This window comes from Mirounga angustirostris, unplaced genomic scaffold (assembly GCF_029215605.1).
Source record: "Mirounga angustirostris isolate CCGP_5_RB_7025 unplaced genomic scaffold, mMirAng1.0.hap1 SCAF_12, whole genome shotgun sequence".
In the NCBI taxonomy this organism is placed as follows: Eukaryota; Metazoa; Chordata; class Mammalia; order Carnivora; family Phocidae; genus Mirounga; species Mirounga angustirostris.
This window is the reverse complement of record NW_026991720.1, coordinates 80,383,651-80,407,159: the sequence shown is the minus strand read 5'-3', so window position 1 is coordinate 80,407,159 and position 23,509 is coordinate 80,383,651. Positions and strand designations below refer to the sequence as shown.

Genomic DNA, 23,509 nt, shown 5'->3' with positions numbered 1-23,509 from the left:
GTTTTATTTGCTCTGGAGTTCAACATTCTTTAGCTATGAGTAGGAAGGTCTACTATGGTTCTTTGGAAATAGTACTTTTTAAAAAGCACATTGACATGTCAGTTCTTGTGTTAACAATACCTTGAAAACATAATACATTATTATAATTCTTAATACATTATTATGATACATATTACCAGTGGCATTTTCCACAAAGCTGTAAAAAAATAACCCTAAAGTTAGCCAAAGCAATCTTGAGAAAGAACAAATCTGGGGATACCACAATCCTAGATTTCAAGATATACTACAAAGTAATCAGAACAGTATGGTACAGACACATAGATTAATGGAAAACAAACACATAGACCAATGGAACAGAACAGACTCCAGAAATAAACCCACGCTTATATGGGCAATTGATCAATGACAAAAGAGGAATAATATACAATGGAGAAAAGATGGTCTCTCCAACAAATGGTGTTGGGAAAACTGGACAGCCACATGCAAAAGAATGAAACTGGACCATCTTCTCACACCATATACAAATAAACTCAAAATGGGTAAAAGACCTGTGAGATCTGAAACCATAAAAATCCTAGAAGAGAACAAAGGCAGAGCTTCTCTGACATTAGCCATAGCAACATTTTTCTAGATATGTCTCCTAAGACAAGGAAACACAAACAAGCATAATCTATTGGGACTATATCAAAATAAAAAGCTTCTGCCCAGAAAAGGAAACCATCAACAAAACAAAAGAAGCAACCTACTAAATGGGCAAAGATATTTGCAAATGACATATCCAATAAGGGTTAATATCCAAAATATGTAACTCCCATAACTCAACCCCCCCCCCCAGAAAACACACAAAAAACAAACAACCCAATTAAATAATGGGCAGAGGCCCTGAATACATTTTTCCAAAGAAGACATATAGATGGCCAACAGACACATGAAAAGATGCTCAACATCACTCATCATCAGGGAATGCATATCAAAACCACAATGAGATATTGCCTTAGACCGGTCAGAGAGGCCAATGTGAAAAAGACAAAAAAATATCAAGAGTTGGTGAGGATGTGGAGAAAAAGAAACCTTCATGCACTATTGCTGAGAATGTAAATTGGTGCAGCCACTGCGGAAAACAACATGGAGGTTCCTCAAAAAATTAAAAACGGAAATACTATATGATCCAGTAATTCCAATACTAGGTATTTACCCAAAGAATATATAAAAAAAAAAAAAATCCACTAATTCAAAAAGATATACGCACCCCTATGTTTACTGTAGCATTATTTATTATAATCTAGATATGGAAGTGACCCAATTATCAACCAAAGGATGAATGGATAAAGACAATGTGAGATACACAAATACGCGCGCGCGCACACACACATACACAGAGGAATATGACTCAGCCAAAAAAAAAAAAAAAAAAAGAAAAATCTTGCCATTTGGGACACCATGGATAGACCCAGAAAGTATTATGCTAAGTAAAATGTCAGGTGGAGAAAAACAAATACCATATAATTTCACTTAAACGTAGAATCTAAAAATTAAAACAAATGAACATGATTTTGTTTATTTTGGTCATTTCTCTTTTCTTTTTGAAAAGTCTGGCCAGGGGTTTATCAATCTTATTAATTCTTTCAAAGAACCAGCTCCTACTTGGGTTGATCTGTTCTACTGTTCTTTTGGTTTCTATTTCATTGATTTCTGCTCTGATCTTTATTATTTCTCTTCTCCTGCTGGGTTTAGGCTTTATTTGCTGTTCTTTCTCCAGCTCCTTTAGGTGTAGGGTTAGGTTGTATATTTGAGACCTTTCTTGCTTCTTGAGAAAGGCTTTATTGCTATATACTTTCCTCTTAGGACTGCCTTTGCTGCATCCCAAAGATTCTGAACCGTTGTGTTTTCATTTTCATTTGTTTCCATGAATTTTTTTTAATTCTTCTTTAATTTCCTGGTTGACCCATTCATTCTTTAGTAAGATGCTCTTTAGCCTCCATGTACTTGAGTTCTTTCAGACTTTCCTCTTGTGACTGAGTTCTAGTTTCAAAGCATTGTGGTCTGAAAATATGCAGGGAATGATCCCAATCTTTTGGTACCGGTTGAGACCTAATTTGTGACCTAGGATGTGATCTATTCTGGAGAATGTTCCATGGGCACTAGAGAAGAATGTGTATTCTGTTGCTTTGGGATGGAATTTTCTGAATATGTCTGTGAAGTCCATTTGGTCCAGTGTGTCATTTAAAGTCTTTATTTCCGGGCACCTGGGTGGCTCAGTTGGTTAAGCAGCTGCCTTCAGCTCAGGTCATGATCCTAGGGTTCTGGGATCGAGTTCCGCATCGGGCTCCCTGCTCAGCAGGGAGTCTGCTTCTCCCTCTCCCTCTGCCTGCCTCTCTGCCTACTTGTGCTCTATCTCTGTCAAATAAATAAATAAAATCTTTAAAAAAAAATAAAAAATAAAGTCTTTATTTCCTTGTTGATCTTCTGCTTAGATGATCTGTCCATTTCAGTGAGTGGGGTATTAAAGTCCCCTACTATTATTGTATTGCTGTTGATGTGTTTCTTTGCTTATATAATTGGCTGCTCCCATGTTAGGGGCATAGATACTTACAACTGTTAGATCTTCTTGTTGGATAGACCCTTTAAGTAGGATATAGTGTCCTTCCTCATCTTTTATTACAGTCTTTGGTTTAAAATCTAATTTGTCTGATATAAGGATTGCCACCCCAGCTTTCTTTTGGTGCCTAGAGCAATCTACACATTCAAAGCAATCCCCATCAAAATACCATCCACTTATTTCAAAGAAATGGAACAAATAATCCTAAAATTTGTATGGAACCAGAAAAGACCCCGAATAGCAGAGGAATGTTGAAAAAGAAAAGCGAAGCTGGTGGCATCATAATTCCGACTTCAAGCTCTGTTACAAAGCTGTCATCATGAAGACAGTATGGTACTGGCACAAAAACAGACACATAGATCAATGGAACAGAATAGAGAGCCCAGAAATGGACCCTCAACTCTTTGGTCAACTAATCTTCGACAAAGCAGGAAAGAATGTCCAATGGAAAAAAGACAGTCTCTTCAACAAATGGTGTTGGGAAAGTTGGACAGCCACATGCAGAAGAATGAAAGTGGACCATTTCCTTATACCACACACAAAAATAGACTCAAAATGGTTGAAAGACCTCAGTGTGAGACAGGAGTCCATCAAAGTTCTAAAGGAGAACACAGGCAGCAACCTCTTCGACCTCACCCGCAGCAACTTCTTTCTAGAAACATCGCCAAAGGCAAGGGAAGCAAGGGCAAAAATGAACTATTGGGACTTCATCAAGATAAAAAGCTTTTGCACAGCAAAGGAAACAGTCCACAAAACCAAAAGACAACCGACAGAATGGAAGATACTTGCAAATGACATATCAGATAAAGGGCTAGTATCCAAAATCTATAAAGAACTTATCAAACCCCCAACACCCAAAGAACAAAGAATCCAATCAAGAAATGGGCAGAAGACATGAACAGACATTTTTCCAAAGAAGACCTCCAAATGGCCAACAGACACATGAAAAAGTGCTCAACATCACTCGGCATCAGGGAAATCCAAATCAAAACCTCAGTGAGATACCACCTCAGACCAGTCAGGATGGCTAAAATTAACAAGTCAGGAAATGACAGATGTTGGGGGGGATGCGGAGAAAGGGGAACCCTCCTACACTGTTGGTGGGAATGCAAGCTGGTGCAGCCACTCTGGAAAACTGTATGGAGGTTCCTCAAAAAGTTGAAAATAGAGCTACCATACGATCCAGCAATTGTACTACTGGGTATTTACCCCAAAGATACAAATGTAGGGATCTGAACGGGTACATGCACCCTGATATTTATAGCAGTAATGTCCACAACAGACAAACTGTGGAAAGAGCCAAGATGTCCATCCACAGATGAATGGATAAAGAAGATGTGGTATATATACACAATGGAATATTATGCAGCCATCAAAAGGAATGAGATCTTGCCATTTGCAACGACGTGGATGGAACTGGAGAGTGTTATGCTGAGCGAAATAAGTCAATCAGGGAAAGACACGTATCATATGACCTCACTGATATGAGGAATTCTTAATCTCAGGAAGCAAACTGAGGGTTGCTGGAGTGGTGGGGGGTGGGAGGGATGGGGTGGCTGGGTGATAGACATGTGCAAGGCTGTTGAATCACAGATCTGTACCTCTGAAACGAATAATACATTATATGTTAAAAAAAAAAAAAAGAAGAAGATAGCAGGAGGGGAAGAATGAAGGGGGCGAATCGGAGGGAGAGACAAACCATGAGAGATGATTGACTCTGAAAAACAAACTGGGGGTTCTAGAGGGGAGGGGGTGGGAGGATGGGTTGGCCTGGTGATGGGTATTAAAGAGGACATGTATTGAACGGAGCACTGGGTGTTATACGCAAACAATGAATCATGGAACACTACATCAAAAACTAATGGTGTAATGTATGGTGATTAACATAATAATAACTTAAAAAAATAAAACAAATGAACAAACACACAGAGACTCTGAAATACAAAGAACAAACTGGTGGTTGCCAGAAGGTAGGTGGGTGGGGGGAATGGGTAAAATAGATAAAGGGGATGAAGAGGTACAAACTTCCAATTATAAAATAAATAGGTCACAGATGAAAAGTACAGAAGAGGGAATACAGTCAACACTATTGTAGTAACAGATGGTAGCTATACTTATCATCGTGAGCACTGAATAATGTATAGAATTGTTGAATCAATATGTTGTATACCTGAAACTAATATGACCTTAATTATACTTCAATTTAAAAAACCGTAATACATTATAGATATGTGTCCAATGTGAAAAATGAGTATTATAATGAACAGAAAATTGCCATAGTTGCTACTTATTAGTGATAAGGAAAAATCTGTGTCCTAAGATGGCCGACGGAGCCAATAAGGGAGTCCCAGCCCCTGCCCCGGGGCTCTTCCAGGTTCTTCTCTATGCTCTGCTTCCTGCGCGCACCAAAAGGCTTCCCATGGGCGCCAAAATACCAAGTATGCGGAAGTAGAAGTGTATAAATTTTCCATGCTTTTTCTTCTTCATTATTACTTCAATTATTTCACTCACAGGAAAAGCCTCAGACATTCAAAAAGGACCTTGGCATGGAAGTATAGGAGAATTAGGAATAAGAATAGGACTGCTCAGTGAGATCGCCTTATCAAAGATCAGACCTACCTCAGCCTATCAATGATAAAACACAATAAAGTATTTAAAATTGGGGGAAACAGAAATTGCAGAATTAATTCCATAAAAATGCAGTCATCTTATACTTACTGAAGCCACATTCACGAAATCGTCATCTGAGAGGGTTTCCAACATTTCGGAGACAGAGGTTCGGATCAGTTTAAGTGTCAATCCACTAACACTTCCACTCCTATTTAAAAAAAAAAAAAAAAATGGGTCCATGACCACGTACTGAAGCAACACCACACATCAGAAGGAAAGGAGACTTTTGCACTAACTCTAGGTCATTTATGTAATTAAATATTTTTGTCTTTAAAAATTAGTAAAGAAAGTCATGTTTTTGATAGAGTAGAAGTAAATTATAAGGAATCTTATCTTTCCTATCAGCATCAGAATGTATGTGTTTCTAACTACAATGATGATGTCCAGGGACGATTTTAAGAAATTATGGATACTCATGGCCTATTTACTTATTCAGAAAATAGATACTGAATACCAGCTCTGTTAGCCAAGTTGAAGGGTTTTAGTCTTTATTTCTCTTGTCTCTACATATTCGATGATCCTTGGCAACCTCATCTCATTGTGAGACTCATCTCTAGGCAACTACCTCCCCTTTCTTCATCTCCAGGGCTCTTGGCTTTTCCTTACTTTTAGACTTCTGGCTGTTTGTTAAACAACTACAGGGTCCATGTACAAAATGGCAAATTACTCCCAAACATATTTTTTTCCTATTAATGTTCTTGGTACCAACCAGGCTGGATTTCAGTCATCCAATTTCCTCCTCCCTCAACTTTCCAACCCATTCAGAGAACCTCCCTTTTTCATTCCACTTCCCAGTTCCCACAGAGGTGGCCTCCTCTCCACCTTCTCTCCACTCAGTGTCAGGTACTTCTTACCTGAAGACCCTGAGCTTGCCACTCCATCCAACTCTCAGCCTCTACTCCCCCCACCCCCATGCAAACAGGTGAAAATTCTGGAAACACACCTTGATCAAATACTGTTAATAGCTCATAGTCACCTACTAACTAGCCAGTGATCACAAAAGCCCTGCTTTCCAAAACTTTCATACTTTCTTTCTTTCTTCCTTCTGCTCAATACAGTTCCCCCAGATGTTCTCACCTACGCAGCTTTGCTCCTGTCAATTCTTCCACTGGAAATTCCATTCTCTTTCCTCTCCTCTCCCATGCCCACCTTGTGAAATCCTAACTCTAAGGAATCAATTCTACTTTTATCTCCTTAATGAAGTCTTTTCTGACACTTTAAATCAGAATGCTCTTTCCTATCAACTCTTAGTGCTGGGTCAGACTTCACATCTATCACCTTCTACAATTATTTTAGTTACTTGGAAATAGAGTTTTAGTTTCACTAATACACTTGAATTATCTTTGAGAGACATCTTAATCATCTTTGTCTCTACATTATCACATTGTATAAAGGACAGCCTCCATACATGTTTGTTGAAATATCCTTTAAAAATGGTATTTCAACTTCGTATGCATTTTTAGTCTTCCGATATGCATGTGGGTTCTAGAGATTTTAATATGAAAAATTATTTCTGGGAATTATCATATATCCAATAAGGTTATAACATATTGAATCACCATTTAGATTTATACTTAAGAAGAATATCAAGGATTAGCATATGATATAAACTCCATAATAATTTAATTAAAATGTTCTGACTTACATATATCTTAAGAAATGAAATGGGAACTAGCATGTAAGTTATAGTTGTTGAATTCATTTATCTTCCCTTCTTCAGGCTGGGTGATAGGTTTTTAACTTGTTTACTTCAGATCATTTTCTAAATGTTTTCAAATGTTGATACTAGCTTGTGGTATGGATTTATCTGCCTACAAAACATTGGATTCTGTTTCTTCCAATGTGGCAAAGAATATAAGAAGATGTAACTTTTTCTCTCAGGGAAAATAAGCATTTTATACCTCATATTTTTAACTCCTTGGTATTACTCTTAAAAACTAATTATTTTCGGGCGCCTGGGTGGCTCAGTTGGTTAAGCGACTGCCTTCGGCTCAGGTCATGATCCCAGGGTCCTGGGATCGAGTCCCACATCGGGCTCCCAGCTCAGCGGGGAGTCTGCTTCTCCCTCTGACCCTCTCCTCTCTCATGCTGTTTCTCTCTCGCTCGCTCTCTAATAAATAAATAAAATCTTTAAAAAAAAAAAAACCCCCAAACTAATTATTTTCGATATTCCACAACTTCATCTTAAATTTTATTAGAAGATTACACACATACACCCCCTTAACTTGAAGCGATGTAAAAAAATAAAACGACCAATATAAAAACTTGTGGAATTCCTTCCTATATACCAGCATTTCCCTTGAAAAAGTCCCAGTATTGGCCTTTAATATATTCGATATTTATCTATTTTGTGGCTAAATCCCTACAAGTTATTTGAATTAACTAATTAATGACTAAGTGCCAACTAATTTGTTTTGTTTTGTTTGGTAGCAGGAACTGCTAAGTTTTAGCAACCAAATACTTTCTCCTGTTTAAAATATAAAGCAAAAATTTGAAACAAAAGAATAATTTTCAAAAAGCTCAGACTTTAGAACGAGGCCTTAATTTTCAATTCCAATATAGATTCTTATTTACAGTAAGAGAATTTTTGTTTGTTTTGTTACTGTCTTAACATGGCTTCTTTGTCTGGATATAAAAGTCATCACGATTGCTCTCTGCCTTCCCCCTCCCCCCCCAGCCTATTTCCAACATACTACTGTTATCTTCAAATCCTCCCTATATTTTCAGTATATATATGTAAAATATTTAACTACTCACACATCAACCAAAATAAGCATGTCTTTAGGTGATGCAGCTCCTTGGATGTACCTGAAACAAATACCATATGAATACTTTTTTATCTTGAAAAATATTAAACATTGATATGTTTTGAAAAATTGGTTTTTACGGATTTCTTCAAGGCTTTTCCAAGCATGGCCCTACTTCCATTCTATCTCAGTAGACAATGTGCTTTCATTCACAATTCTACAATGTTGATTTTTAAAAAGCTATATTTAACATAATAGAGATGTCAGAGGCAAAATACTTAAGGTATGTATCACAGCTATAACAAAAGATTAAGAGATGTGTTCTAGTATTAGAAGCAAAAGAAATTAACTCCTGGATGTGAAATATATATATATATCCTAAACTCCAATTTATTGACCGTGGGGTTTAAAACTCACTCTAAGGAATTATAAGATTATATCCTATTTTTCAATGAAAAAAATAAACACAGAAATAGCTAGGTGGTCTAGGAATGTGAGAAAACAACTATCAACAGACAAGAAATACTAAGGGGTTATACAAAGGGATAAGGAAGTAATTTAAAACAAAGTAATATATAACATTGCCAAGAGTAGAATCACCGGGAGAACCAGTTCACAACACTGATTCTCACATTGAACCCCAGCCCTACTGACTCAGAATCTGTGCCTATTAAAGCAAATCTAGGAAAGTTGTATTCAGATAGTTCAACAACTGTAGAGAGAAAGTGAATTGCAGGTGAACGATCCCCAAAGTTTATGCTGCCTGGCCAGCCTGATGGGGGTCGGAGGGCTGACTTACCCACCAGGAAGAGCTGAACCTGACCTCAACTTTTTAGTTATCACTCCGGCCTCTTTGCCCATGACTAAATCTAACTTCTCAGAAGCCTGCAGAAAACCTGCCAATTCGTTTTCAGACAACATCCAACACAGTAAGTATCTACTCAGGACTACGTGTTCATGAAACAGAGCTTGAAACGTGCACCAAAGTCTGTTTCTCTGTAAGGAGGTAAATGGGGCAGGTTCGCCAGGATATTCCAATGAGAGGCAAATCTAGTTCCTGTCCAGCATGTGAACTGGTCCTGGCATGCTTCTCTATGGGAAGATGAGAGGACAGGATAGCAGGTTGGCACCTTGCTTCTAAGGTTCCCCTCAAAAACAAGTTCCTGAACCCAATCTACATGATATCGTAGTCTCGGCCTCCATTCAACAACCCATAGCTTCAGGGCCACCACATCTGGAGAAATATTAACAAAAATATTATGTGGATTATAATATCTGGTATTATCATTTGTGGCTGGTGTTCATCTAAATTGCTACTGGAATGCTTAATAGTCCATTTCCAAGTTTTAAATATATTTCTTCGAATCAATCATCATGCATCTTGGAATTTGTATAAACCCTAGCAAAAAGTTAGAAATCATCTAAATGTCCAATAGGGGATTTTCAAAATAAGTTACCATATAATCATTCTAAAATGACGTTAAGCATGTCTCTTATGCATAAGCACTCAAAGGTATTGATATGAAAGAACAGATTACAAAGCAGTATATTGTATAAAATGTGAACTCCTTAAAAAAAGAAATCTACACATTAAATACATTTTTTAAAAAATGGAAATAAAATACACAAGCTTAATAATTGTTTCCCAGTGCGTGCACTCATGAGCTATTTGCTATTTTTCAAGGTATATGTTAGGAGAATGAGTTGCTTTAGTAGTGAGGAACAAAAACTTCCCTTTTGGGAAAATGAAACCTAAGCTTTGTGACCGTAACTAGGGGCAGCTTTTACCTTGGAACCAGTTCTCATTAGTTCACTGCCAGAGGCAAACCACCTTCTACTCTATCGAAACACTTCATTAGAGCTCTACTCTAATAAGCAAACTGGGAGCTTTTCAATAGAAACCCCCACCAGCTAAAAGAGATTTAGAGATGACATTGAATATAAAACTTACAACTAGTCCATTTGAGGCCATGTGACAAATCATTTCAACAATTTTCATTATTATTGCTCACTTGAACTCACTATCTTCATTGTTTTAACTGCATTTATTTATTAGATGGAAAAAAAACAAAAAACACACCAGAGCTCTTTAAAATAATTAGACAATATCCATTTCATTCTAAAATGGAAATCCTTTCAACTTTTTCACCAAAAATGTGACCTTCTTTTGTCTAGTTCATTTTTTCATGACTACCTAAAAATTCTTACCATGGTCTTCTGCGTACATCATAAAGATCAATCTTGTTTGGAGTTCTACTGTTATCAACCCATGGGGAAGCTAAAAGAAAGAGAAATTAAATGAAAAATAGAGAAATTAAATAAAAATATTACATATGATCTAGAAAGATATTTTCAAAAGTCACAAAACTCCACTGACACATTCCACTTACCAGAGCAATAGTTAAAATGGGATTATAATTTCTTTTTTAAAGATTTTATTTATTTATTTGACAGAGAGAGACATAGCGAGAGAGGGGAACACAAGCAGGGGGAGTGGGAGAGGGAGAAGCAGGCCCCCCGCTGAGCAGGGATCCTGATGCAGGGCTCGATCCCAGGACCCTGTGATCATGACCTGAGCCGAAGGCAGACGCTTAACGACTGAGCCACCCAGGCGCCCCGGGATTATAATTTTTATACCTTAGTCTTTTCAAAATGGCAAACACAGCAGTGTAAAAGAAAGTTAGCAGAAGTTAATTTTCTTTTTTCACATTATTTCATAACTAACTTGTAGACACAGGGATTTTCTAGATGCTATCTTAACATGTTTTATCAGGTGTCCAGCGGTTATACATTTTACTTCCCCTCTACTAACATAAAAATTTACCTTAAAAGGAAAATTACTTGCCACTAATGGAAATTGTACTTTCAATTTTTTGATCTTTATATTTTCATTCAATGTCATACTATCTTGATCTATAAAAAGACACCTGTTTCTCTTGAATTGTTATTGATATAGTGGTAAGATTTTTTTAATCTTTTTCTTCACATATTTGATAATGGCCAGAACATTTGCGATTATAATTAAAAAAGTTAAAGTAGAATTAAAATAAATTCACAGAAAACTATTTTCCTTAAGTTTATTTGACTGATTTGAAGTAATTCAAGCACAAATTCAAGAATCTTGTATTAGTTTCAGAGCCTTTGTCATTTTGCAATCATCAGGAAAAAAAAATTGTGTAACTGCATTGATTTTTTGAATGCAATTAATTTGCATTTTTCTAAACAAATCTACCCTTTAATTAAAATTAAATGCTTTACACACACACATACCTTAGATCTAATGGAGAATAATAAATGCTGCAGAATTAGATAATTTTATGCTGAACAAGTCCTCTCCTTGAACATATGACTCTTAGGAAAATTTCTTTATTAATTCACATGACTTATGCCCCCCAATCTATTTTGCCCTTTTCTCTACTGAAAACTATGGAAATTGTGGAAAACTTTACTTTGAATCAGGTTTATCAGTCAACTATAATAATTTGGCCAATTAGGATATGTCAAAAAATAGGTAACTTTTGAATCTCTCCTTGCCTACAAAATTTTTTTCTCATTAGTGACTAGATTATAAAATGACATTCATTTTAAAGGACTAATCACATTTATATAAAAACAGTTTAAATATAGCCATCTCCCAACAACCATTTACAATATAGTCAATGCAAATGAAATGATAAATTTACTTTTATTCCTACAATCTTCACTTGCAAAAACGTAAAGCCAGTCAGATAACATTTCACTTTGTTTTTCTTTTTGTGGGAGCCCTGGAACAAAGCAACAAGCATGCCAGGAGACATGCCAGTTCACGTTCAACTAGACCTCTATAATATCTGACTCCCCAAGCTGGGGTCTAGGTGATAACTACAAATTTAAATGAATGATATCCTTTCAGTACAATGTTTTGCTGGTTATACATTTATTGCCTCTCAGCTCCAAAATCACCCCTTTATCTTGCTCTATGAAAAAGGATCTGGGCTCTTAAAATATTTTTCTCTTACCAAGGAGCACGATTTTAAGCTTTGTCAGCAGATGATGAAAGAGAGACACTCAATGAAGAAAGGGTTTTTGCTTCCTGCTTCTGATTTGTTTGCTCAAAGGCTCTTGGGGCATGTGAGGCCTTCCTGGTGTCTGGATCCTGCAGGGCATTGTATTTTCCAGAGCTCAACTCCTATAGCTTGGGTAACTTTTGGAGGGCTCTCAGACTCTCCAAAAAAAAAAAAAAAAAAAAAATGGCCAGCAGTACTCCCTGACTACTTTTGTAGGAGTGCCTCCAAGGAGATATTTTGGACCTAGAGGATGAATTACCAGCAAACCATTCTAGCATGACATCATAGCAACTTTTTGGTCATTTGGTGGGCCATGACTCCATCTTCCATAAGAAGATATGGATCTTGGGGGGGGGAGAGGGCGGTGCGTGGCACTTGGGTGGCTCAGTCGGTTAAGCATCTGCCTTTGGCTTAGTTCATGGTCCCAGGGTCGTGGGATCAAGCTCCGTGTCTGGCTCCCTGCTCAGCGGGGAGTCTGCTTCTCCCTCTCCCTTTGCCCCATACGCCAGCTCATGCAGGGTGCACATGGTCTATCTCTCAAATAAATAAACTCTTAAGAAAAAAAAAAAAAAAAAGCAAGATCTGGATCTCAGCCCAGAGGCACAGGGGATTGAGGTTGCTTCCTCAGGCTAGCTCAATTCCAGGGGGAGTTATTACAGATTACATTATATAATACTGTATCTGGTATACCTACAGTCTTCAGAGTGATCTGTACTTCTAGCTAATCCCTCAGTATTCCAATCCCTGTTACAATAATTCTTTACTTAAAAAAAATTAACTTGCAAAAAAATAACTTTTCCTATTCAAAATACTGTTTTCTCTCTCCTGATTGGATTCAGACTGTTACAAATGATCAGGAGAGATGACAGAAGTGACATTAGGTAACACTGCAAAGGTCCCACAACCACCATGGGTTGGAAGTGGTTAAACAGTGATTTTGACAAGTGAGTTAACAAACCTGAAATTTGAAAGTCATGTTTAAATTAGATTTCTGAATACTTTGCAGACGACATTCATCTAGAATTTGTTTTCACTATAATTGTTAATTGAAATTAACCGTGATATGCAGTATTATGCTCTGTAAAATTGGTATCTTTCTTTAAAGACAGAAAAAAGGTTTGCAATTTACAGTATGAGCCAGACCATTCAATTTTAATATGGTTTATAAAATTAGATGGTTTATATTTAAAAATATTAATAACATTCTCTTAGAAGTCTTCTGAGATATTTAATATTAGGAAATACCCCTTGATTATACAAAATTAAGATACTTACATTATGGTAAAATTAAACAATGTATTTTCTTCTGTGGTATCACTAATTAATTTGTTGCAAAATCCCATTGTGGCACTTAGGTGGTACATTATTTATAGAGGCTCAGAATTACAGAAGGTCAAATAGTAAAAAGGATAATAACCATTCACTGAAATTCCCTGAAATAATCACTTTCTTAATGATGCATAATGAAAGCTATGTGTTTTGAGAGGAAATTGGAGCTTCTAAAACTCCTGTAAAAAGGCATAATGGTGTTCATTTTAGACGTCCCTTTTGCTTTCCACTAAGATTTTGGGATGACAGGAGGAGTGGTGTCCATAAAGTGGGCATTGTATTTCTGAATGCCATCTTTAACGGTGACAATGACCGTTTAGAAGAATTTTTTCTCCAATCAAAAATGAACTGTGGGCGTGTCTTCGGCTAAACCTACTGGACTACAATTCTACTTCACATGATACTTAGGGTGTGCTATGCTAGTTACTCAATCAGTGACCTCAAAAGGTACTTAAGTGTACAATTACCCAGAATACTGAAATATGGGTTAGAGAAATGTTCTTGAGAAAGTATGCAGATTGCAGAGCCATTTTCTGGTTAAAATGCTCTAAAAATAATATGAGCGTACAGTTTTTCATTTCAGCTGGAAGGAAATAATAAAGCACAGAAGGATGAAGTGAGGCCTGATTCTCTTGGTAGAAACACCACTTCAAATGACAGCTAATTGCATTTCCCATTAATGAGCTCAAGAGCATTTTTCTAATTCTAATAGATTTTGCATTTTTGGTCACATAGAAAAAAGGAAACTTCACATACTCAAAAATGCCTTTAAAAACCCAACCCTCATAAAAACCCAACCCTGGTCCTGCTGGCTGGATCTAATTGGTATTATGTGGATCATTACTTTAAGCTCGCCTCAGTCATCTCTTATGGATTATTAGTGATGGTTCTGAATTCTAAGCCATGATAATGAATTTGGACTACTTTTAAGCCAGAATTAACTCAATAAATGTGTACTGTATAGCCCACAAAATTTCCAGGAATCGGAATGTTGCTGCCCAAACACTACTGTCCCAGAATGAATTCTCCACACTCCCTAACTCATATCATGGCTCCTGTATCAAGGTCCAGGATGAGTCTCAATAACAGACTGAGGGTTATGTACCCACACAAAAGTGCCAGAGATTCCAGAAAGGCAAATAGCTGGCCTTTTCAGATTCTGTGTTGTAAGGTGGGCTCTGTTTTCCAGTAAAACCTTTAACCTGGGAAATACCCAAGACATGGAAAGGATTCTCTATGCATTATGGTAACAAAAATAACTTAATGAACAATCTCGAATCTTTTGTTTATTAGCACAAAGTTTATTCCTCACTCATATGACAGTCTAAGTTAAGTATCACTACCCACAGAGGCATAGATTCTGCTTCAAGATGGTATTCAATGACTTCTACCTGGTGGCACTCTTGCCTTCTTCAGCACTTGGTTTCTAAAGTCACTCAGGAAGTGTAGAGAAGGCACGCCCAAGTCCTAACAATCTCAGGCTTGAACTGAGACCTCTTACTTTCACTCATATACTACTGGGGCTGCATAGATACAAGAGGTCTGACACGTATAGTCCCTGACAAGGTGTCATTTCCAAAGGCAGAATTTCACAATGGAGTGAGTAGACACAACTCTGTTAGGCAGCTAGCAGCCTCGGCCACAGGTACAGATGGACAACTAAAATATGAGTAATGTCCACTACTCTAACATTACGTTTTCTGTTTTCAGCAATGTTTCAAGTAAGCCACCATTGAAATGAGAGAGATGAAGACGGGCTAAGTTCAGAACCCAGTAAATATAAAAAAGATATTGGATAAGAATTATTTCTAGACTCGGGCACTTAGGTGGCTCAGTTAGGTGTCTGACTCTTGATTTCGGCTCAGGTCATGATCTCATGGTCATGGCATGGAGCCCTGACTTATACTCTGTGCTCAGTGGGGAGTCTGCTGAAGATTCTCTCCCTCTCTCTCTCTCCCCCTCTCCCTCTGTCCCCACCCCTGCATTCTCTAAAAAAAAAAAAAAAATGACTTCTAGACTAAATCTTAGAACTGAGATTGCTAGCACAACATAAGTAGAAGCCAACTCAGTATTGTTGTTGATGCTGTTTGTGCTACCAAAGCAACCACAAGGCTAGACTGTAGAAATCTTGTCACTGTTGTGAACCCAAAGGCAATTTCTGGGCTCTAAACCTGCTGCAGAAACAGCAAGATATGAAATTTGTTTAGCCCCAAGCACATCCCTCTTCGGATGTGCCAGAGAGGGTTACAGACAGAAGGGTTACTCCCAGAGCAAGCACATGGGCTAACCAAGATATCTGCTTTATCCAAGAGTAGGTTGTCTTTGCGTTTCTTACCCAACGAATTGTATTATGTACCACAAACCTGTGACTGCTCTGTATTTCCTACTCTTTTTTCACATGAGAATTTTTATTGTGGTCATCCAGAAAACAGTATCATTTCATATAAGATAACTGGGCAATAATGGCAACAGGGCAAAAAAACAAAAAAGTAACCGATATACCGCTGTATTATAAATAGTCAAATTAGGAAAAGTTGTATCGCCATGATGGAGAGAATTGCATGTTACCTGGAAAGCCTGGATTTTTATCTGGATGTAGTAACTTGTTGGGATTTTGGATCATCTTCTATGGAAAGATAGTGTGTTCTATGTGTGAGGGAAAAAAAAAAAACACATATGCACAGATATTCAGATGACCAAAGGAATAGTCTGTGACAGTGCTTTAAAATACTCTTCTTTCTCCATCCTTCTAGTAACAGTACCTCCCAAATTTTAGGTGATTACCTACTAGAAACTGTATTTCTCAGTCTCTCTTGCCACAGTAGGGCCATGTGATGAAATTCTCGTCAACAGCATTTGAGGAGCAACATATGTACAACTTTCTGGTCATGCTGTTTGCCTTCCACTAAGTTTCCCCTTCTTTTTCACCCTAACCATAAATGTGGTAGTGTTGATCCAGTTTTGGTCATTCAGATGAGGACAACAACCGAAGGAATGGCAGATGGATGGGACCACGCTTGCTCTACAACTAATCTACCTATTAGGTAAAAGTTTTATCTGAGAAAAATATATACAGTCTCTGTCATGTTAGCCATTGTTTAAGTAACTGAACCAATAATCTGCTAGAGGTCAGAACTCTACCCCATTACATAGACTTGAACGTAAAGGAAGTGAATGCTTCACAGAGTGTTGGAAATCTGCTTCACTATTTCTTACATTCCTCTATCTTCTTAGGGCAGTGTTATTTTGGCCCTGAGGAAACCGCTTATTACTTATATATTTATATTACTAGAATCTAGTAATATATCTTTCATTCAATACTGAATTTGGGGGTACACATGTGTCTAAAAAGCCACTGGTTCCCAAACAATTCTCATTCCCAGATCAAGTTTTCAAATGCTGAATGATGGAAGCTTGCTGGCACAGAGCCACCAATGAGCTGCAGAGGCAGAAGGTGAGACTAGAAGGCAGTCATCCCACTCGAGTCAATGCTCATAGGAAGAGTCTGTCTTCTTGTCTCTTCTTTAAAATGTTCTTGTCCGACTGGAAACAGCCTAGTGTAGAACTTCAGAAAGGAGTTTGGAGCTAGTCCACTCAGATTTTTCACTGGATGAATTACTTAACCTTTTTCAGTAAAACGAGAGTAATGATTCCTATTTCCCACTTCCAAGGGTTAAAGATTCAATGATTTACACACACAACACTTAGAACTAAGTTGACACATAAGTAATCCATACGTGAATATTAGAAAACGGTATCATTGGGTCACTGGATCTGATTATAGAGAGATTTTTTAAATAGATTATCAGAAGATGTGCTTAGATTTTAACTGCCTACAAGCACATTCCTACTCCATCGCCAGTGATGCAGGATGCTGTCAGAGAGTCAATAAAATTTCCTGGGAATCTAAAGGACTCCATGAGGTCACTCCAGAAACCCCAGAAAGAACACTGGCATAGATTAAGGGGGGTAAGGATGGGAAAGGTGTACAGGCAGGGACCTAGATAATTGGAACACTAGGTTTCTTGGCAGTTTCCATCTGTTTTGCCCTTGTTTCACATTATTTAGCAACATTCTCTTAAGTTCTACTCGGATACTTGTTTTCAATTCTAGTACCTGTTATGCCAATCTGTTTACCCAGCTTAATTTAACAAATATTATTCACTATACACAAGGCACTGTGTTAGGTGGTATGAGGAGTACACACACGCGCACACGCACACAGCCATCTCTACGAGCAGTTGCTTACACTGCAATGCTTTCTAGAAAGAGCGTATACAAAATAAATTTGGAAGGAAGATAAAATTTTATAGCTATTATAATGCAAAAAATTTCTCTGAGAAAAAGTAAAGAAAGATTGCTTTTGGGGAAATCTTTCATGTGAAAGTTGGTGCTTATATTCTATTTTAAATGACTGCTAAGACGCCTATGACCAGAGATGGAGCTCTCGCATTAAAACATGGAGATGAAAAAAAAAAAAAAAAGGTAGGTTGCAGAAAATAAAATGAGAGAAAAGGGCAATGTACGAGTACGTGATCAAGGCTGAACCTTATAGTAAATAAAACTGGAGATGGACATTGGGTTAGGGTCTTTGGATGATCTGAAGCCTGCAGTCAGGGAGCCAGAGGTCATTAAGTGAATAATCCCAGATCATATAATTTCACTTGAGAACTGTTAACATCAACTGTGTTTCAGATAACTTGTTAATATATTTATTAGCTATCTCTTGGCACTTCATTTTAATCTAACATGTTCATAATTTTTTCTCTCACCTGTGAATTCCTGCAGAGCAAAATTCACTCTTACCAGTATTTGAATTCTTAGAATATCTTGGTTTCCTCAGCAACAGGACGTTTGCTTGTTCTTACCACTTTTCCCCCTTGCAACCATACTTGACTATATTGACTCAATGCAATTGTTTTGGGATTTTAATTTAGTTACTGAGCCATGAGGCTTGATGTTCAGATGCTATCACTGGTTTGGCTTGAGAGTGCCTTTGATATCACTACTGTAATATGTCCAGAACATTTCTATAACTTATCAACAAGCAGCACTAACTCACATACAGATACAATGTATCATAGCCAAGAATAAATCACTGTAGTTCTAAAAATAAAAGCACTTATTACAAAGTGATTTGCTGGTAATTCTACTGATGCCAGATAAGCTACGGAAAACAGTTTCATTGAACATAAAGGGTTATCTGTGGGGCACCTGGGTGGCTCAGTCAGTTAAGCATCTGCCTTCAGCTCAGGTCATGATCCCAGGGTCCCGGGATCGAGCCCCCCTGTCGGACTCCCTGCTCGGCAGTAAGTCTACTTCTCCCTCTCCCACTCCCCCTGCTTGTGTTCCCTCTCTCTGTCAAATAAAATCTTTTTTTTAAAAAAAGGGGGTTATCTGTCCGTCAGCAGCAGCAGGTCACAAACACATTGTGCAGTTATAAGTGGAATATTCAATAAAGTAAACAGTGCACAAAGACTTAATCATTTAGATGGCCCTTAAGTAGTTATTAGCTGTGGCTCAGAAATAAGCTTGTAAATACAAGTTCTATAAAGGTGAGGATTTACTGAAGAATAATTTCAGGTATGTGCTACCTAGAGAAAAATGTGATCTCTGACAGAGAAAAAGTTTCCCATTTTGTAAGCAAACAAATCCAATGAGGTAATATTGATATATTCATAAAAAAAACAAACTGTGATTCTACAGTAACACGTTGCCTGTTTTTGTAAGTCAATACATCTTAGACAATGTTGATAATGTTTATTTTTTTTATTTGGTGTACCTAACAGAAGTGCTTAAAAAGGTGTCTAAATTTTTGACGAAGATGTTAATTTTCCTTAATAAAATATAGTGAACATAAAATGAATTACATAGCAAAGATGTTTCTATGTATATAAAAATGGATGGCATACAGTATAAAAATTTAACAGTGTATACAAGAAAAAGAAACAGAATGAGAGAGATTCTTTAGAAGTTAAAAGGACCTGAAGCTTTTTAGCAATGCTTATTCACATATTTTATATAGTGTTATCCACCAACCAATTACAATCAACTTCCAGGTTCATAGTAGCATCTTATTTACCTACTCTTTTTTTTTTAAGATTTTATTTATTTATTTATTTATTTGACAGAGAGAGACACAGTGAGAGGGAACACAAGCAGGGGGAGTGGGAGAGGGAGAAGCAGGCTTCCTGCAGAGCAGGGAGCCCGATGCAGGGCTCAATCCCAGCACCCTGGGAACATGACCTGAGCCGAAGGCAGACACTTAACCGACTGAGCCACCCAGGTGCCCTTAACTACTCTTTCTTGTCAGCAATAAATCACTTAATTGAAGTGTGACTGGATCCATAGTTGATTGCAAAGTGAGTAACTATTACAACCCTTATGTGTGAAAAATAAGACAGCTTCAGGTAAGAGATGAGGCTATACAAAAGCCAACAAATTTAAGGCTACTGAATCATCTCTATAAATCAGGATCAAATGAGAATTTCAAGATAATATTTTGTGCGTGTGTGCGGCGTGTGTGTGTGGCGTGTGTGTGTGTGTATAATTACTGGTCTAAATCAAACTTACCAATTTACTCCCCAAATAAAAATACTTCTGGTATTTTATTTTAGCCTACAGTACCAACATTCTCATATCCCCTCAAATTATATATTATAGTCATCTTAACTTACACTTTATGTCTGTCACTAAATTCATTTATTTTATCTTTTTTATTGAGATATAATTCAGATATAACAATGTGTTAATTTGATACACTTAAATGAGGGCATTATGCTAAGTGAAAAAAGTCACACAGAGAAAGATAAATACTATATGATCTCTCTTACATGTGGAATCTAAGGAAGCCGAACTCACAGAGACACTGAGTAGCAGAAAGTAGAATGATGGTTGCTGGGGAGGGTGGGAATAGTGTGATATTGGCCAAAGGGTACAAACTTCCAGTCAAAAGATGAATAAGGTCTGAAGATAGAGCATGGTGAGTATACTTAATAATATATCATCTACTTGAAAGTCACTAAGAAACTGCATCTTAAATTTCTCACCACAAAAAAGAAATGGCAATTATGTCAGGTGATAGGAAGGTGTTACCCAACACTACACTGGTAATCATTTTGCAATATATAAGTGTATCAATATTTATTTTTTTTGGTAACATCTCTAATATCCTCGTTTTTTCTATCCAAAGATTCTCCTTTTCAAATTCCTACTTGGCAGATGCCTGGGTGGCTTAGTCAGTTAAGCGTCTGCCTTTGGCTCAGGTCATGATCCCAGGATTCTGGGATCAGCAGGGAGTCTGCTTCTCTCTCTCTCTCCCTCTGCCCCTCCCCACCATTTTCTCTCTCTCTCTCTCAAATACGTAAAATCTTTAAAAAAATTTTTTAAATACATTCCTATTTGGTCCCTTGTTCATATCCCACATCTGATCATTACAATAGTGTATCTTCTGGTCAAGGTTCTCTCAGTGTTTCTCCTTCCAATCAGAATAAACACTGTTTTAGCTATAGTATTCCACTGCTCAAAATGTCGATGGTATTTTCCTAACATTAAATCCCAAACAATTCTGACATTCGGAGCCACAGAATTTGCCATTAATGAAACTTTTGATCTGATAGCACTCTTCTTCTGTAACAAACTCTTAGATTAACTAGGCTTACTAGCTGCTCACAGTACTTGCTCATCTCCCTGTTTCTCACTTGTGCTTTTCTTCCTTCTAATTGGGCTTTGCCCTTTTTCCTTCAACTTGATTTTTCAAACCAGAGTTCATAAACCAAGCCCATTAACTCTGGTCTCTAATCACTTTGTCTTTTCCAAAAGTCCTATAGCAAATGTATTGTTACAGCTGGTCTAATTTATCTGACATTTAATCATTTAATTTTCTGTTTTATAATCTAAATTTCAAGATGTATAAATGTCGACTCCCCAATTAGATTAAAATTTCAGGCAGATTGGAAACAATTTGGTCTTTTAAAACACACATGTGGGGCGCCTGTGTGGCTCAGTCGTTAAGCGTCTGCCTTCGGCTCAGGTCATAATCCCAGGGTCCTGGGATCGAGCCCCACATCGGGCTCCCTGCTCCACGGGAAGCCTGCTTCTCCCTCTCCCACTCCCCCTGCTTGTGTTCCCTCTCTCGCTGTGTCTCTCTCTGTCAAATAAATAAATAAAATCTTAAAAAAATAAAACACACATGTGGGGGCTCCTGGGTGGCTCAGATGGTTAAGCGTCTGCCTTCGGCTCAGGTCATGATCCCAGGGTCCTGGGATCGAGCCCTGTATCGGGCTCCTGGCTCAGCGAGGAGCCTGCTTCTCCCTCTCCCTCTGCCTCTCTCCCTGCTCATGCTTTCTCTCTCTCTCTCTCTGTATCTCTGTGTCTCAATAAAAATTAAAAATTAAAAAAAATTTTAAAAAATAAAGCACACATGTGGGGGCACCTGGGTGGCTCAGTCAGTTAAGCGACTGCCTTTGGCTCAGGTCATGGTCACAGGGGCCTGGGATCAAGCCCTGAGTTGGGGTCCCTGCTCAGTGGCGAATCTGCTTCTCCTTCTGCCTCTATGCACCTGTTCCCTTTCTCTTTCTGTCTCTCTCTCAAATAAATAAAATCCTTAAAAAAATAAAACACACATGTGCACAGAGTAACCACAGCAGAGGTCTTTTTGTCCCCAAGCACCTCTTCTCCCCTTCTTACTTAGTACAGCTTCTGCTTTTCACCTGCATACATGACCACCTTGAAGGTAACTGGGCCCACAAGGCCACTAAATTCTGGCCAACGTCCTACAAGAGGAAAGGTTTTATGTGACTTCGAGCAAGAACCCCCAACAAGAGGGAGAATACTGTTTGTCCATTAAGAAAGAGCACAAATAACAGAGGTGGGTTTGAGGCAGAGGTCACACTCAGATGACAGAAACCAAACAGGACCACGGACCCCCCCTTCGTGAAGCATCCCTATCAGCTCCAGTCTATACAACTGACTGATACTCAGACTGAAGTGAAAAACAAACTTCCATAGTGTTGAAATCAAACTGTTTTTGTAACTGGTAGTATTCCTAACTGGTACACTGGATTTTAAGCATTATTAGCATAAAAACAGTGATAGTGGAATCACTTCCATTTCAAGTTTGTTTATACAGCAATCTGCAAATAGAATACATTTATAGTTAAACCTTGCATCCATTCGCAAATATCAAAGTAAAAAAGAAAAAAAAATGGGCTTTTAAAAAGATGACTGAACATGAAAACAGTACTTCTATACATACCATTAATATCAAGGCTCCAACACTATCCCATTTTCTTCAAATTGGCTAGGAATCTATCACAAATGCTGCCTTCATAAATAACCAAAAAGGAAAAAAAAAGTATTCTTTGGACTAACCTGTGTCATCTGCTATGTGATGTTTAAAACATTTTTGAGCTATTTTTCAAAAAGTACTAGACAACTCAAGAACAACGGACCATCCATATGGAAAGAATATGTCACTTCATATACTTTGTACACAGGTTCTTTTGCATTTTAAAAATTTTAGCAGATATAAACAACAAAGAATTGTCTCCCAGAGGTGTAGTTAACAGTCACTCAACAAGTAATAGGTCACTTTATTGTAACCCCATGGTTTTGAAATGAACAAATGAAGGAAGGCAGAGAGAGAACAAGTGCTTAATAAGACATTAAGAAAATGTCATATGAAAATGAAGTAGATTTTTGGCTTTTTCTGCAAATACAACTAATTATCTAAGAAAAGAGTAAGTACTGCCTCCATTGGCATTTCAGTGAGCCACTAATTCCTAATTACAATCCCAGTTACAGCAGGAATTAAAACAATTTCAGGAGATACTAACAGGTAAATGAATAATTTGTACCTCTGTTTTAACAACGGGTAAAAATTCACAAAGTTGACAGCTCTTGAAAGCAGTTTAATAGCTTTAAAGTTCATTTATCCAAAGCAATTAAGAGCTTTCAAAGGAAAGCACTCATAAATTGAACTGATTTTCCAGTCAACACATACTCAATGAAGATGTCACTGGACATGGGCTCCCAGCTTCGGCTATGCCATGAAGCTAGCTCTAGGACTTCTTGTCCCACAACACAAGGACTGTGGACATCACAAAAGCAAAGCCTAA

At 37.6% G+C, this 23,509-nt stretch overlaps 1 protein-coding gene across 10 annotated transcripts in view; it reads right to left on the bottom strand.

The window, feature by feature from the left end:
* The window catches only part of CACNA2D1 (calcium voltage-gated channel auxiliary subunit alpha2delta 1), a 507,273-nt gene that overhangs the window by 113,343 nt on the left and 370,421 nt on the right, over positions 1-23,509 (bottom strand). For all 10 annotated transcript variants that reach the window (XR_010406552.1, XM_064575355.1, XM_064575347.1 and 7 more), the window contains exons 8-10: positions 10,225-10,294; positions 8,027-8,077; positions 5,318-5,417 (exon numbers count right to left, since the gene is read on the bottom strand). Coding sequence is in view for 9 of the 10 variants with exons in the window: in XM_064575355.1 (XP_064431425.1) it covers positions 5,318-5,417; positions 8,027-8,077; positions 10,225-10,294 (221 nt within the window). In the remaining variant the exon portion in view is untranslated. The remainder of the gene's footprint in view (positions 1-5,317; positions 5,418-8,026; positions 8,078-10,224; positions 10,295-23,509) is intronic.